General features: G+C 41.5%; 1 protein-coding gene and 3 non-coding genes across 4 annotated transcripts; all 4 read left to right on the top strand.

The window, feature by feature from the left end:
* Positions 1 to 905: 905 nt before the first annotated feature.
* Positions 906 to 988, top strand: trnal-cag. Its single transcript has one exon. It is a non-coding gene; the product is annotated as a tRNA-Leu (tRNA).
* Positions 989 to 1,274: 286 nt separating this feature from the next.
* trnal-cag lies at positions 1,275 to 1,357 on the top strand. The gene has a single exon. It is a non-coding gene; the product is annotated as a tRNA-Leu (tRNA).
* Positions 1,358 to 1,731: 374 nt separating this feature from the next.
* trnal-cag lies at positions 1,732 to 1,814 on the top strand. The gene has a single exon. It is a non-coding gene; the product is annotated as a tRNA-Leu (tRNA).
* A 3,003-nt stretch (positions 1,815 to 4,817) lies between these two features.
* On the top strand, positions 4,818 to 10,098 carry LOC118231457 (troponin I, slow skeletal muscle-like). Its single transcript, XM_035425264.1, has 9 exons — positions 4,818 to 4,873; positions 5,106 to 5,124; positions 5,540 to 5,543; positions 6,243 to 6,284; positions 6,879 to 6,920; positions 7,193 to 7,324; positions 7,643 to 7,732; positions 8,551 to 8,733; positions 9,266 to 10,098. Exons 2-9 carry the CDS (start codon positions 5,114 to 5,116, stop codon positions 9,365 to 9,367), a joined length of 606 nt encoding a protein of 201 aa, XP_035281155.1. The 5' UTR covers positions 4,818 to 4,873; positions 5,106 to 5,113; the 3' UTR covers positions 9,368 to 10,098.
* Positions 10,099 to 14,600: the final 4,502 nt, after the last annotated feature.

Genomic DNA, 14,600 nt, shown 5'->3' with positions numbered 1-14,600 from the left:
CAAAAGAAATTCTACTTTTCAGAAACATATTTACTAAGCCTATCACTTTTTTCAATATACAAGCACCGTTTTTCACGGGTGTAAGATGTTAGAGAGAAAAAGTAAACAAAACAAAATACATGAATGAAAATACTTGCCATCAATATTTGTGTAATGGAGACACTGAATAGAGTATTGTGACTGTCCTCCAAACAGCTGATGCAAAATCTAGACCGTATTTAAAACAAGATGCCTAGTGGCTGTGGCATTAGCCAGTTAGTGCTGAGGGTGGTGACAGCTGCTAAATAGTTTTTTCATGAGTTACTCCTGGTCTTCCTCTTTTTATTATCATTGGCAGCGAGCCACAAATTTCTTGTGCTACTCAGAAACTAGTCTTCGAGGGAGATGGCGCTTCATTGGGCTCAGTTTGCCAACAGTATATTGACATGTGACAATACAAGGTGCTCTTTGAGGTAATTTGAGTTATCTTTGGCTAATTTGTGGCCATCATGAATTCCATAGAACTGCTAAAAGAATGAACAGTTCTCTTATTAACTGTGAAAGAAGAAAATAATTATGCAGTAGCATGTTGTTTTTGAGTCTTATAATAATTGACATATCCTTTCTTTGCCAATACAACGTGCCAAACACTTCTAACAGATCTGTTTTTACCTCTGAAGCACATCCAGAATGTTACAACTGCAATGTCAATCCCCTTCTCATCTCTGTCTACCTGTATGCGCAAATGTGAAATTTAAAGCCTCTGTGTTAGCCTATCAGGCAGCTGAAGGCTCTCTTACCGAAGATCTTCTGTACTCTTGGCCCCTTTCCTCTGCATGACTGCCCCTCAGGTCACATCTCCTGTTTGTTCAGGCCCCCTGGTGGTGGAATGTGTTTCCTACTACGGTGAGCAGAGCAGTACATCAGTCAGGATGGCCGAGCGGTCTAAGGCGCTGCGTTCAGGTCGCAGTCTCCTCTGGAGGCGTGGGTTCGAATCCCACTTCTGACAGATCAGTTTTTACCTGTGAAGCACAGAATGTTACGACTGCAACCTCACCAATGTCAATCCCCTTCTCATCTCTGTCTACCTATATGTGCTCACGTCAAATTCAATGCCTTGGGGCTAGCCTATCAGGCAGCTTAAGGAACAGCTCTCTTACCAAAGATCAAAAGATCATCTGGACACTTGGCCCCTCCCCCCTGCATGTCTGCACTTCCAGGTCACATCTCTTGTTTGTTCAGGCCCCCTAGTGGTGGAATGTGTTTCCTACTATGGTGAGCAGAGTAGTATATCAGTCAGGATGGCCGAGCGGTCTAAGGCGCTGCGTTCAGGTCGCAGTCTCCCCTGGAGGCGTGGGTTCGAATCCCACTTCTGACAGTTGTGATTTTACCTCTGACCACCAGGGGGCCCGAACAAACAAGAATCCAGCTACAACCAGCACAGGCTGAGAAATGCATATCACCATCTCATCTCATGAATGCATAACAACAAATACAGGTAAAGGAGCAGGAATTTGGCGAAAGCGCATAAAGAACAAGATCGCCAGTGCATCACAGATATGCCTTAGCAAGGTATTTTTATAATAGCATCAAGGTAAAAAAAAATCCAGCATCCAGTATGCTTTTAAGGTTTATCTTAAGAGTCCTACTTTAATTTTAAATCGCACATCAGCAATATGTCTTCTTTAATCTCAGGAACATTGCACTACCTGGCTGCAGTGATTTCTGGACAAACCCCACAGGGGGGAATCAGTCAGGATGGCCGAGCGGTCTAAGGCGCTGCGTTCAGGTCGCAGTCTCCTCTGGAGGCGTGGGTTCGAATCCCACTTCTGACAGAATGGTTTTACTGTTACCTGTGAAGCACATCCGGAATGTTACTGCTCATATGATCCTCTGACTACCTACATACGCTTACAGAAAATCCAAAGGGTGCAATTCCAATTGCTTATTTACTGCCAGGGATCCTGGATGACACTCCTGACTCCTGAAAGTGCAGCTGACCAAATTGCCCTGGTAACCAGATACAAGAGGAGATTCACCAGCTGCAGACCAGTTGCAGTTTGGCATGATCGAACAGGAAATCGTATTACATGTAATCATTTGTTGGATTGCACCAAACTCCTGATTGGTCTTTCTCAGTCGAAGCTTCATCAGAGCCATGAAACTTGCTATGTATTCAATAAGACAGGCATTTTCACCGACTCTGACACAAACCCTTCTTCTCTGAAAAGGTCGGCAGACTCTCTGTATATTGCTGGTTGTGATTCCAGTCAGGCAGTGCAATAGCTCAATGAGTAATTATTAGGAAATAGCTGCTATTGAATTTGACTGAGCGTGTACTGATAGGAAAGCGTTAGGGGGAAAGAAACAATTGAACAATGCAGTCTCAGTCTAGTCTGGATCTATGAAAACAGATCAATATTGCTGAACTCCAGCATGCACAGGGAGAAACAATAGTTGATTGGCTAAACAGATTCCACAATAGATCTTATCTATTGTATCCTCTGCATGTTATGCAGTGAATATAAACTATTTTTTTGTCAATGCCTTTTCTTTTTTTTGCAATTGTGTACATTTATTCTACATCTAAAATGTAAATAACAATATGCTTATTGGCCTTGACCTGAAGCTTATTGTATTCCACATTTGAAATGGGAGTAGTTTTTTTTTGTCCATTCATTGCTGTTTTGTCCCAAAGTGTTCCTGAAGGACACAGAAGGGCTTTTATAGTGCATGGCATATTGTATAAAGGCAATGTAAATATGTAAATGATTGCTAGGTAATCTCCTGCTGACTGGCCAAACATGCTTTCCAACAAGAGGGGCGGGGGGGCGGGGGGGGGGGGGGGGTGTCTCTTTTCTGCATTTGGAAATGCCTGACATTATTAATACATCAGCCACTAATGCCACCATTACGTAAAGGTGTGGAATAAGTAAGGGACCTGATCTGTTGCTGACTCGAATATAAACTTTCTTTGAAAGTTCCTCAATGACCCTGAAGGAGTGACCCAGTGTGTGTGTGTGTGTGTGTGTGTGTGGGCATGTTTTATTATCTTTGTGAGAACCAAATGTCCCCACAAGGATAGAAAGATGAGGAAAACTATGCAAGGTGGGGACCTTTTGCTGGTCCCCACAAGTTCAAGAGGCTGTTTTAGGGTTAGGATTTAGGGTTGGGGTTAGGGTTACAATTAGGTTAAGGTTAGGGTTAAGGTTAGGCATGTAGTGGTTGGGATTAGGGTTAGGGTTAGAGGTTATGGAATGAACGTAAGTCAATGGGAAGTCCTCACAAGTATAGCAATACAAACATGTGAGTGTGTGCGTACGTGTGTGTGTGTGCGTGTGTGTGTGTGGAGGTGGGGAAGTCCCCCAAATGTGAAGAGTTCCAGGATTCCAGATATAGAAAGGGGAAAGCCTAGCCTGCTCTGCCTGGTGGATTTGCGCAAATTAAATGTCAAAGCCTGGGATTTGTCCGACAGTTAGCCTGCCTTCGAAGGAAAGGCGTTAACACGGGCAGACATATTTAGCATGCGAGGCTATGCGCACCTGGTATTTATACAATCCAAGGAACCCCCGGTTTTGCCCGCGCGGTCAAGGTTCCAGTGGCCTGTATGGAGGTTACACGCCTTCTGGGCTGCCCCCCCCCCCGCAAACCCGCAAACCCGCCATCAGCTGTTCCTCGTTCAATAAACAGAACCGAAATTCCCCCTATCAAAGGGGTGGAGGAGGGGGACCCGTGTTCATTCCTCATTTGTTCCGCCGGGGCAAGGATTTTTTTTACATTGCATTTCATTACATTTATTTAGCAGACGCTTTTATCCAAAGCGAGGTACAAAAGTGCTGATCATGGTCATTGGAACAGCTACAAAAACACAGGTTCGATAAGGTACAACGCTCATTTTGTAGTTATTCATAGCCAAGAAAACAGTCCAGTTCATCATAAAGTGAACATTGTTCTGACACCTTCTTCGATTTCAAGCCACCTGCTATTACCCTGCTCAAGAAATGACATCTATAATAAACGTCTTTGCTATTATCTAGTGCAACAGTGGTGTAATCTAATGAAACAGTGATTTTAAGTTTACACAGTTGATGAGAAAAGGCCATTTAGGCTTTCAGTAGTTTGGGAAGAAGGGGATTGTGGGAAGGGAGTCTGTCCTATAGCACCCAGAGCACTCAAATTTCTGGACACATGACTACTGGTGGGCTTTCAACACCCACTGGCTTCCTGGAAATGTTACATGATCTTCGACCTACACGAGAGCTGAACTGACAGGAGGTTTAAACTACAGAACAAGATATCCCTACACATTTCACAGGGTCACACCTACTTGCTTCACATATGATTGATGGGAAGCCAAAAATATCGTATAGAACAATAGGACATGTAAAATTATTTAGTCAGAGCCACAGATTATACAAGTTTGTTTTGCCCTGTTTCAAAATGAAATGGACCAGTTTTTTAAAAGTTTTTTTTAGCTATTTTGATATTTTGTCGACACACAGTCTAGCCTATATTGTGATATTTTTCAGTGAAAACGTATGGGCTATGGACATTTCACAGTTGAGTTTTTAAACACGTCGTCATTATTTGATTGGCCAGGCAGTTGAGCATCTTCAATCGTTGGTCTATTTCATTGGTCAATTTCAAAAATAATTCAATAAATCTGGAGGCTAAGAGGGTGACGTTTCCTGCTGAAACAAATGAGACGTAGGGACGTATTATTACATCGGCCTGTATTGTCACAGTGTCACGAGAGATGATATTTCATTTCATGGCTGTGAGTCATGGAATTCCACTGACAGGGCGCTATATTTATTGTCCGGCTGCCACATGTAAGCCCCAATTGTTACAGCTACCCTCCTGTTAACTGCACTCCTTCGACAAAGCAACTCAGGTAAAGCTCGCATTTATTAATTCAATTTTTTTTCCTCAGTTCTAGAACATAATTGTAGATGCTTTTATTTAAAAAAAAATGTTTTGTTAATTTTGGCTTCAATAATGATGGAGTGCAAAAGAATTAATTAGAATTAATAGTAAAGGGTTAAATTACAAGTGACCGTGCTTAAATCATCATCAGTATGTCTTTAGCAAAGAATTTTAAAAAACACATTTTCTCTTTTCCAAAGGTTCTACAATGGCAGATGAGTAAGTAGGATGATATTTATATTAAGATGTTATTTTCAAGATTTGTCCTTTTCAATTGAGAATGTTTCATTTTTGTGCTTTATTAACAAGTATATTGTTTTGATCAATTTCACTGAACACTACACCAAATCCTCCTTTTAAAATAATACACATTGTTTCATTTTTGTCTTAATCCATCACCACACGCGAGTTCATTAGTGCTAATGAGATGATTCTACACAAAGTGTAACATTCCATAAAATAAATTGTGTTTACTGTACATTCACACATTAAATGAATATATTATTGATGTTTAGGAAAGACTATTCTTTACTTAGAGAAATATGTCTAAGCTATTTTTTGTTGACGCATTATTCTTGTTTTATTTGTACACCTGTTTGTCTATCCATTTCCATCTTCAAAATGCTTATTACAGTGAGGTAAGAAGAAAATTGTAATTCTTAAATTTTTATTAATAAATACTCCGATGTAACTTGGTAACTCACACTTGCAAACTACTACTTGCTATGCCCATAAAGATGTAGGCAGTATATAATGCAAAGGTAGCCATTTTAGTTATATTTGTGTTGAAGCACTCAAGATTTTCTTTCTTTTTTAAGTATAGGTAGGACCAATGCCACTAAATATACAGTCGTCTGAGGAAAGAAGAGATTGGGCATTGCACTATGAGCAGCTTATAGGGATGATAAATCATGAAGCTACAAAATCCTTCAAGTAAATTTGTTGTTAAATTCTTAGCTATTAAAACAAAGGAAGAATTTACCTTCTGAAAGGCATTTTGGCTAAAAGCATCCACTAAATATCTAAATTGAGATGGTAAATTTGTAAATAGTGAAGAAAGGAAAGCATTAAAATTGAAATGTATGGTGATGTTACACTTGATTTCATATTAAAGTTATCACTCAATAACAGCCAATGCCAGTCTGATTTTACCTGTGTGTTCTAAGAATGTTCATGTCGGTCTACTGAGAGTGTGCTTAGAAACGTCTCTAGTGTTAATCCGTTTGTAGGGCATTACGTTTTATTTATTTATGCAGGGCCTGCATATGTCGTCCATGTGTCAGCCAGTGGCCAGGTGGTTATAGTGTAGAGATGTGACTCACGCTGTCGCTTTTCAGGAACGCACTGCACCGAGGCCCATGCCTCCCAAGGATGCCAAGGTATTTGCAGCACACGTGTGCTATGTATGTATGTATGTATGCATGTATGTATGTGTGTGTACATGAAACATATGCACATACTATACATACACATACACGCTCCCATTTGGGGAGGGCAAAGACATGCTGATATATGGACGCATGTACATCTGGAAAAGATATATTCACCATAGTCTGAATGACGGTGGACAACAATCAACTGATTGAAGGCCAAATGAGATGGAAACATTATTCTACCACAGACCTACGGAATCCTACATGTTGTCATACCATGTCCAAAGATGGTTTTACCCCATAGTTAGGGAAAGTTGGGGAATTCTGAGTCACTCCATTTGAAGTCTTATTTTCAAGTTACAAAATTGGTCAATGCAACATGAAAAATATTTTAGAACTCTTAAAAAGTATAATTATTTTGTTTAGAATACCAAAGCAATGGCCAGATATATTCATATGGTTGTTGCTAGCCTAGGCCTACATAACATTAAGAGTGAGTTTAGTTATCCATTGGGGATGCATAAACCAGTGCAATACATCACAGTAGAGGCAATGCAAGTCCACAAGTAGTGACATGAGACTGTTTTTATATTTTGACAGCCAAAGTCAAAGATCTCGGCTTCCCGAAAGCTTTCTCTGAAGGTAAGGAGCCTGTCCAGTTCACTGTCATCTACCTGCTTCACAGACCACATAATCCAGGGTACCTTTCACCATAGAGCTTACAATATGGTACAATATACAATATTATCCATTCATGTTGATGGACAACACATTTCGTATCAATTTCAGCACAGTCCTTTTTGTAACACATAAATCGTATATTTGTAACAAAAGTAGTAACTTTGACAGATAATGTGTTTAAAGTAAATGTGTTGTTCCAAGCTGAGCTTTTTCATATGCCCCCCGCCCCCCAGATACTGCTCCTGAGTCGGGCAATGGAAGACCTGGAGAAAGAGAAGCTCGACCGAGACGCAGAGAAAGTGCGCTACCTGGGCGAGAAACTGCCCCCACTGCAAATGTCTGGCCTGCAATTGGATGAGCTGCAGGTGAGTGACAAGGGGCTTGTCCAATAGGTAGCTAAATGGCTGTAATGAGGAAGACATTTTGAGGTGAATGAAGCCCCCTTATTAGTAGTTGGCATTGGTTCACCGACAAGACATGAACACATCAGGTAGCAAATTTCCTTCTGTAACAATCCAGTCTGTTGTATAACCACATACAGTTACTCATACCTACTCTAGCAATGAGTAACTGCGGTTGTCAGAAAGTGCTCACTGTTCACCGATTTCGAAATTACTTTATATTTCAGTTACTTCTTTCCCTAATAAGTGTAACAAAATTCAATGGTTTGTTCCTTCCCGTAGAAACTCTGCAAGCAACTTCATTCAAGAATCGATGTTGTGGATGAGGAACGGTATGACTACGAAGCAAAAGTTGTCAAGAACAATCGAGACGTATGTATGTGTTCGACCTACACAATCACGCGATGGTCAGCTTTAGAGAGAATGACGTTATGACATAAGACCTATTTTATCGAACGATGCCTTGCTCCTGTGACCATGATTTTTGAACCCAGTGCTAAATCAGTGAACTCTAAACACCCTCCAACAGTTTTTAGTCCAAGATTTTGTGATTTGTTTTGGAGCAGCTCTTGACAAAATGAATGAATGAATGAATGAATGGATGAATGGATGAATTAATGAATTAACAGATGAATAAATGAATGAAATTGCATTCACAGTGTCCTACGCTGCCCTCCGGCTTCCATTACCTCTCTAGCACGAGGAGGAATGACGAAATGCAATCTACACCGTATGCTTACGCCACCGCGTTTGATTTATAGCGGATATTTTGAAACCTCACTACGCATCAGCATGCGTGGTCATGATGCATTTAATACGTGGAACGATTACACACACAGATTTAGAAAGCCATGTTGGGAATCTTGAGAAGGACGCTGGAGAGCGGCCATTGGATCTTTAGTTACCACAATCAGAGGCTCCTTTTTACCTCTGACGTGGAAGATCGTCTCTTGCAGCATTACAGTATATCCCCGCTATTGAACTACGAAACAATTCTTCTTGGTCAAACAGATCTGCCTATTGGTCCAAAAGTCAAATTCTAGTAAAAACAGTTCTACAAGAACTACAAGGGGAAGCCTACTGGGATGTGGGTGTGGCTGTTGGTACAAACACCCACTCATTCGTTGTGACATCATCACCCCCCCCCCCCCCCACCCCGACACAACACACCTGTTTCTGACCTGGCCCAGATCCAGGAGCTGAAGCTGAAGATCCAGGACCTGGGGGGGAAGTTCAAGAAGCCGGCCCTGAGGAAGGTGCGCGTGTCCGCGGATGAGATGATGCGCGCCCTGCTGGGCTCCAAACACAAGGGCTCCATGGACCTGCGCGCCAACCTCAAATCTGTCAAAAAGGAGGACATCAAACAGGAGAAGGTACGGGGCCGGGGGGGCACTGGGCACAGACTACACCTCTGCAGTAGTGTAGACCAGGGGTCCCCAATCTGATCCAAAAAGGGCCAGTGTGGGTGCAGGTCTTTGTCTTAGTCCAACACTAAGATTCTACTGAATCTGCTTATCAAGATCTTGATTGAAGACTATGATTAGTTAATCAGCTGAATCAGATGTCATACTGCTGGGTTAACCCTAACCCTAACCCACACCGGCCCTTTCTGGATATGATTGGACACCCTTGTGTTAGATCTAAAGATAGCTAGTCAAGGCTAAGTCCTTGGTCACACTCTGTCATTACATACTCAATGAGATAGCATCTTTCATGACTGGGAAGAGTGATTACATATAATGAATGCTATATAACAGCGGAGTGCAGTCCTGCTCCCTGTGGGACCATAGAACATTAATTGCATAGAATGGTCTGTGGCCCATTAATGCCAGGCGAGTGGCACGCGAGCCTATCAGGTGAGATCGGTGCACTAGGCCTAACTGTGGGCGCCCTCTCGTACGGCAGGTGCTCACCACTGAAGTGGGCGACTGGCGGAAGAACGTGGAGGCCATGTCGGGCATGGAGGGCAGGAAGAAGATGTTTGACGCGGCAGGTGGGGCGCAGTGAGAGCTCACCTGACCGTGGAGCCGGTACAAACAGGCTTCTGGGAAGACTGAGGAGAAGAGAAGAAGCCTGAAAGGGTTGAGTATTCTATAGAAAACAGAGAAGATGTTTGCATCCTTGGAGTGGATGCTCCCAGACAAATCTTATCATTTCACAAGTTGGCAGGGCTTAAATTTCCAAGTTCTCAGTGTTGACATTACTGCATTGTGACCCAAATGCAACTTAATTTTTAGAAGCCCAATTCTCAGAAGGTTAAGTTAAACGGCACTGTAGGATAAGTGGGTATGTGGATGGTGTAGGGTGATTCTATAATGACCACTGTAGTCTATATCTGTTACTTATAGTTCCAAAGGAGAGGCCAATATAATAACGGAAACTGGGGCAAGTTTACCATATTTTACTTTTATCCATTTCTCAAAATGACTCTCACTGAGAACTTACCTTAAATTCAACCGTACCTTAGGGATGCTGGGTTCAACAGTGTGTCTGTACAATTTAACACTCTTGCCATAATTACACAAAAGGAACTCAACTGCTACATACATTGCATAGTATGTACAAGCAAACAATTGTAATGCAGCTATGCCACTTATTGTTCACAAATCACTATTTATTATTAAATAATTTATTCAAGTACATTCTTTAGTTTTTTTAACGAAACTTTCAACAGTATGAAAAAAGCAAGCAATGGACAGAACTATAATGAACTAAATAAATATGCCTATATATGCTTATTTTATGGTTGTACCTTATTACCGATCATGGAAACAATTTACAAAATAAGTTGGCCAGCTAAAGCCACACAGCTGTAGGCAGGTTTGTAGACGAAATGTAGACGAAAAATGACAGTATGTCAGAAGCAGAGGGGATATAGGCATCACGCATTGCGGGTTGGACACAGAGACTGCTTCAAGGTTAAAAGGTCAAATATGTAACTCTCCTTTCCCTTCACAGCCACTGTCTACTGGGCAGAGCAGAGAAGCTGCTCTAATTTTAGTAAATGTAGCCTGTGCGTTGAAATGTCCTTCAACCTGGTGTGAACGACGACGGTTGACCTGTTTCAGGATTTTGTGTCAACTTCTGCTCTCAGATTATAGGCCAATCACATCTTGAGCTGACAATGTTTTTAAGCATCAACTATAACCTACACACTGCATGTGTATCCTAATCACTTTTCTGTGGTCCAATACGGGAATCAACCAGCACTGGCATGTAGGCCAACAGCCAAAAAATTAAGACTGGGGTAATTTGTCGAAAAAATAAAATAAAATAAAATAACCGACTGGTGTTCTGCACCCCTGGGCACCGTAAGACACGAGTTCTCTATCATCTCGGTCCCGATGTTAAAGACCACCGCACACAGGGGGCTCCAGGCCTGAATTTGAGAGCCCCACTAAAGATGTTAGCAAAATATATCATAACATGAAAGGCGACCAAATGGACGTTGCTCGCCGTTCCGACTCAGCGCACGACGGGGACCTCAGGCAGCACTGTCTTCACTGACAATTTAAACAACAGTGAACCTCTGACACCAAAGCCGACAAAAAGCCCACACAAGTATTCTTGGCACCGTTGGCCTGTGTAAGAAAATACGAATTCATAGCTGGACAGGAACACACGGACACCGGCCATAAATCCTCTTTGGTCTGCTGAAGGTTGAGAGAAGGTTGCCCCCCCGCCGCCCCCCCAAGCGATGCACGGGAGCCAAAAAAAGAATAAGGGGCCCTGGTGTGAGATTGTGACGGAGTTACGCCCGCAGTTTTCGTGTCACTAAAGGGGTGTTGAGTGTCCGGTGTTCGCCGTCCGATCCCGGTGGACAAGCAAGAGAGTCGGCATGTGGCAAACAGAACATGCGCTTCCCTTTCATGGAGGAGGACACAGGGACGAGGTGGGAGAGAGACCCAGAGTAGAGAGAAATCAAGAGTATCCAGCATCTTTTAAAAGGCACCATGGTGGAAGAAAGAAAGACAGAAAGCTAAGCCCCCCCCCCCCCCCCCCCCCGTGAGATACTGTTAAATTCTACTGTGCTTGAGGTACAAGTTTCAACACACGTTACATCTCCTTGGCTGAACTTGACATCACGCCTAGAAATCTGTCTATTGTCCTTCCCCAGGACAGATATAGCTCAGAGGGGACACACACACACACATTAAGTTAAGGCTACAGTTTGCTAATACTTGAGAACTGATACAACACTTTGTTTGGAGTAAGTCACACCATGCCTCAGTATTGTCTTTCTGTTGTGAGAGCAACATCAATGACCTCAGACCGAGGTGCCAAAGTAAATCTGCAACACTAGGGGTCTCCCTCTGGCTTTCTAACAAACGCCTCTTTCCAAGTCTGTATTTTGTGTGGGATACACGTGAAGTAAGCACATCATATTTTATGACAAAAATATACAGAAAGATATAAAACACAGCCTACACAATAACCTAATAATACCAATAAAAATAACCAACTTTTTTGTCAAAGAGCTTTAACTCAAATTTTCTAGGAAACTTCACACTCACTTAAGCAGCTGTTCTTAAAGGTTCAGAATATAATTCTCTACCATCAAAGCACGGCACGGTATGATTAGAGCACATAATTAATAACAATCCTTTCCCAATGTCTGAATGATTTATACTGGAGAACGTGCGCTTGTGGCTTTGGGTACTTCAGCATTTGTCAGCCATTTTGTTGTTTTGTGCCCCTTCACATCATAACAGAACTAAGAACGAAACACACAACGGAGACATTTAAAACACTTTATGAGGACCATTTTTTTGGGGGGGGAATATAGCTGCACACAATGACACCAATTTCACAGAAATCAAATTCAGGTAAGGGTGATTTCACAACAGCTGTGTTTTCCCTGAATGGCTCTCTCTCTCACAACACACTCGGTCACAAAAGACGGAGGGCATACACACACACAGAATGACTAGAAAGGTTAAAAAATGATCGCCTGCATTTGCATTACACAGCTAAAAATGGCTTCCTTAAGGGACTATGCACAAAGGAATAGCATCCCGGTGTTCTAAAATCACACCCTCTTAACAACGATACAATCTGAATATGAAACAATTCAAATTTACCTGCCTCTTGCTCTTGGTTACAAGCACCATTCTATTTTACCTCATGTCTACGTTGTGGCAAGCGGCTACAGTACATGATTTCGGGTACAAAACAGTGTTGTTGACTACAGAGCAGAATACAGTCATTTTCCAAATGCTAAAAGATGGATACAAACAGGAAATGCAAAAAAAAAAAAAAAAAAAAAAAAAAAAAAAAAAAAAAGTTGTGACAAAAAGACTCCACTTTAACAGAAGGTCAGCAGAATGAGTGGTCAGCACTGCGTCTACTTCCGTACTTTGGCAATGTCTACTCTGCTGTTTTGTTTTGACAGAAAATATATTGCCTGAAATTGCGACACGACACAGTTCTGCCTCACCCACTGCTCCTTTAAGAGAAAACGTGGCGGCCGAAGTTTTTACGAGATGCAGGAATACGCCGAAGAAAAGAAAAAGCACACAAGGCGTGTCCTGTGTTCGACCTTTGACACCGCGTGCTGCCACAACTGCAGCTGTCTGCGTTCAACACGGCAACAGTGGAATGGCCTAATGTGTTCCCCCAGCAACCGAACGCACGCACGCACGCACGCACGCACTACGGGCAGTTCCTGGAGAGGAATGCGACATCACAGAGAGAAAAATACCACGTGATTTAAAAACACACCTAAAAAGGCTTCGTTTTCCCATGTTAATTCCCAATTAAACTCCGTACACAAATAAGACGTCAAATGAGCGCTAGCTGAAACATTTAGGAGACCGTTCGCAGAACCCTGTGTCCACAGCGACACAAGATTTCCACTAAAGTTGCCTCGTGTTCCACACTCTTGAAAGGCACTGAATAGAACAGCATACACGTACAAATACAGAGTCGTAACCTTGTTTGCATAATACATTATAAAATGCACAAAAGGTTTGGAAGGCTGACAGGCTTAAAAAAAAAAAAAAATAACAATAATATTTTCAGGTCTGTGTTCATCCGTCCTGTGAGAGAACGTAGAAAATGAAAATGTCTCTTTGGTCTGCTTGCATAAGCACTTTCTTATTCAGCCAGGAAATGCAAAATGTGGCTATGTATTAAAATTTAAAGAAAGACCTGAGTTAAACAGGTTTTAGCCAGCAGAGCCTTAAATAAATTTTTAAAAAAGTTTTACTTTAAGTTTTAAAGACCACTGCTCTGGCCTTTTTCACTATGGTCATCCGTATGACTTTGTTTTCCAACAAATATACACATCAGTTCTTTGGCAATTCTGAAAAGTTCTCAAGCAATGAAACACACCGCCAGGTTTACAGATTGTGAATGTGGAACTGTAGATATTCAACAATATTAATCAAAACTGACCATTTCAAACAGAACATAACAACATAACTAAACATTTCTCAAAACCAAAAATGAAAGAATATACACACTGACCATCACTTTCAGAAAGGGTAAACATAAATGATTCATAATTTTAAAACTGATTTTTGTTTCCCCAAACAGTATATTCTACTGAAAACAAATAACACAAAATAACAAAAATACAAAGAAAAACGGCATAAGAGCTGGTGAAATAAATATCCCTAAGAGAGACAATGTAATAATCCCTGGAGTTTGTCATCCACTGTGATTAACATGAATAGGTATATTAAATAAGACAACAAAACAACAGGGCACTTAATTTAAATGCCCTGTGAGCACAAACATGAACAAAGCAGTAAGAACAGTACAGGTCAAAAGACACTACGCCCTTTCTAGCACAAACCTAGAGAGACTGATTCAGTAAAACACTGAACACAGAGAGCATGTAAGTCATGTGCAAGGAACAACATGTTAAAATCTTTAACATCTTCCAGGGAGTGGTTATAAAACAGTGATCCAAATGGCAAAAAAAAATTCACGTGCCAAAAAGGAGACATGTACCTGACACAGTAAACTTGTGTGTGTGTGTGTGTTGCACATTTATATATTTTACATATCTGTATTTATATATTTTTTTATCACAATGCTGGGGTTTCAAATGTGATATTAAACTGAGGTCATGATTCACTTCAGTCATTGCATTTATCACAAGAGTAGTAGTATTAAAAAAAGAGGTTCCAGGTCAAATTCCCAAACTGTCTCTCATCTAGCCAACTGACATCATAAGTTGCTTGACTAGACAATCCCTTGCTGTTCCTCCCCATCTCCTTTTGGAAATCGTTAC

This window comes from Anguilla anguilla, chromosome 7 (assembly GCF_013347855.1).
Source record: "Anguilla anguilla isolate fAngAng1 chromosome 7, fAngAng1.pri, whole genome shotgun sequence".
In the NCBI taxonomy this organism is placed as follows: Eukaryota; Metazoa; Chordata; class Actinopteri; order Anguilliformes; family Anguillidae; genus Anguilla; species Anguilla anguilla.
This window is presented reverse-complemented; position numbering and strand designations above follow the sequence as displayed.

Bases quoted from the DNA above. Each gene is read 5' to 3' on its own strand.
- LOC118231457 (XM_035425264.1), top strand. The intron at 6,921-7,192 runs GTAAGGAGCCTG...CCCGCCCCCCAG, and splicing joins CCCGAAAGCTTTCTCTGAAG to ATACTGCTCCTGAGTCGGGC. The intron at 7,325-7,642 runs GTGAGTGACAAG...TCCTTCCCGTAG, and splicing joins TGCAATTGGATGAGCTGCAG to AAACTCTGCAAGCAACTTCA.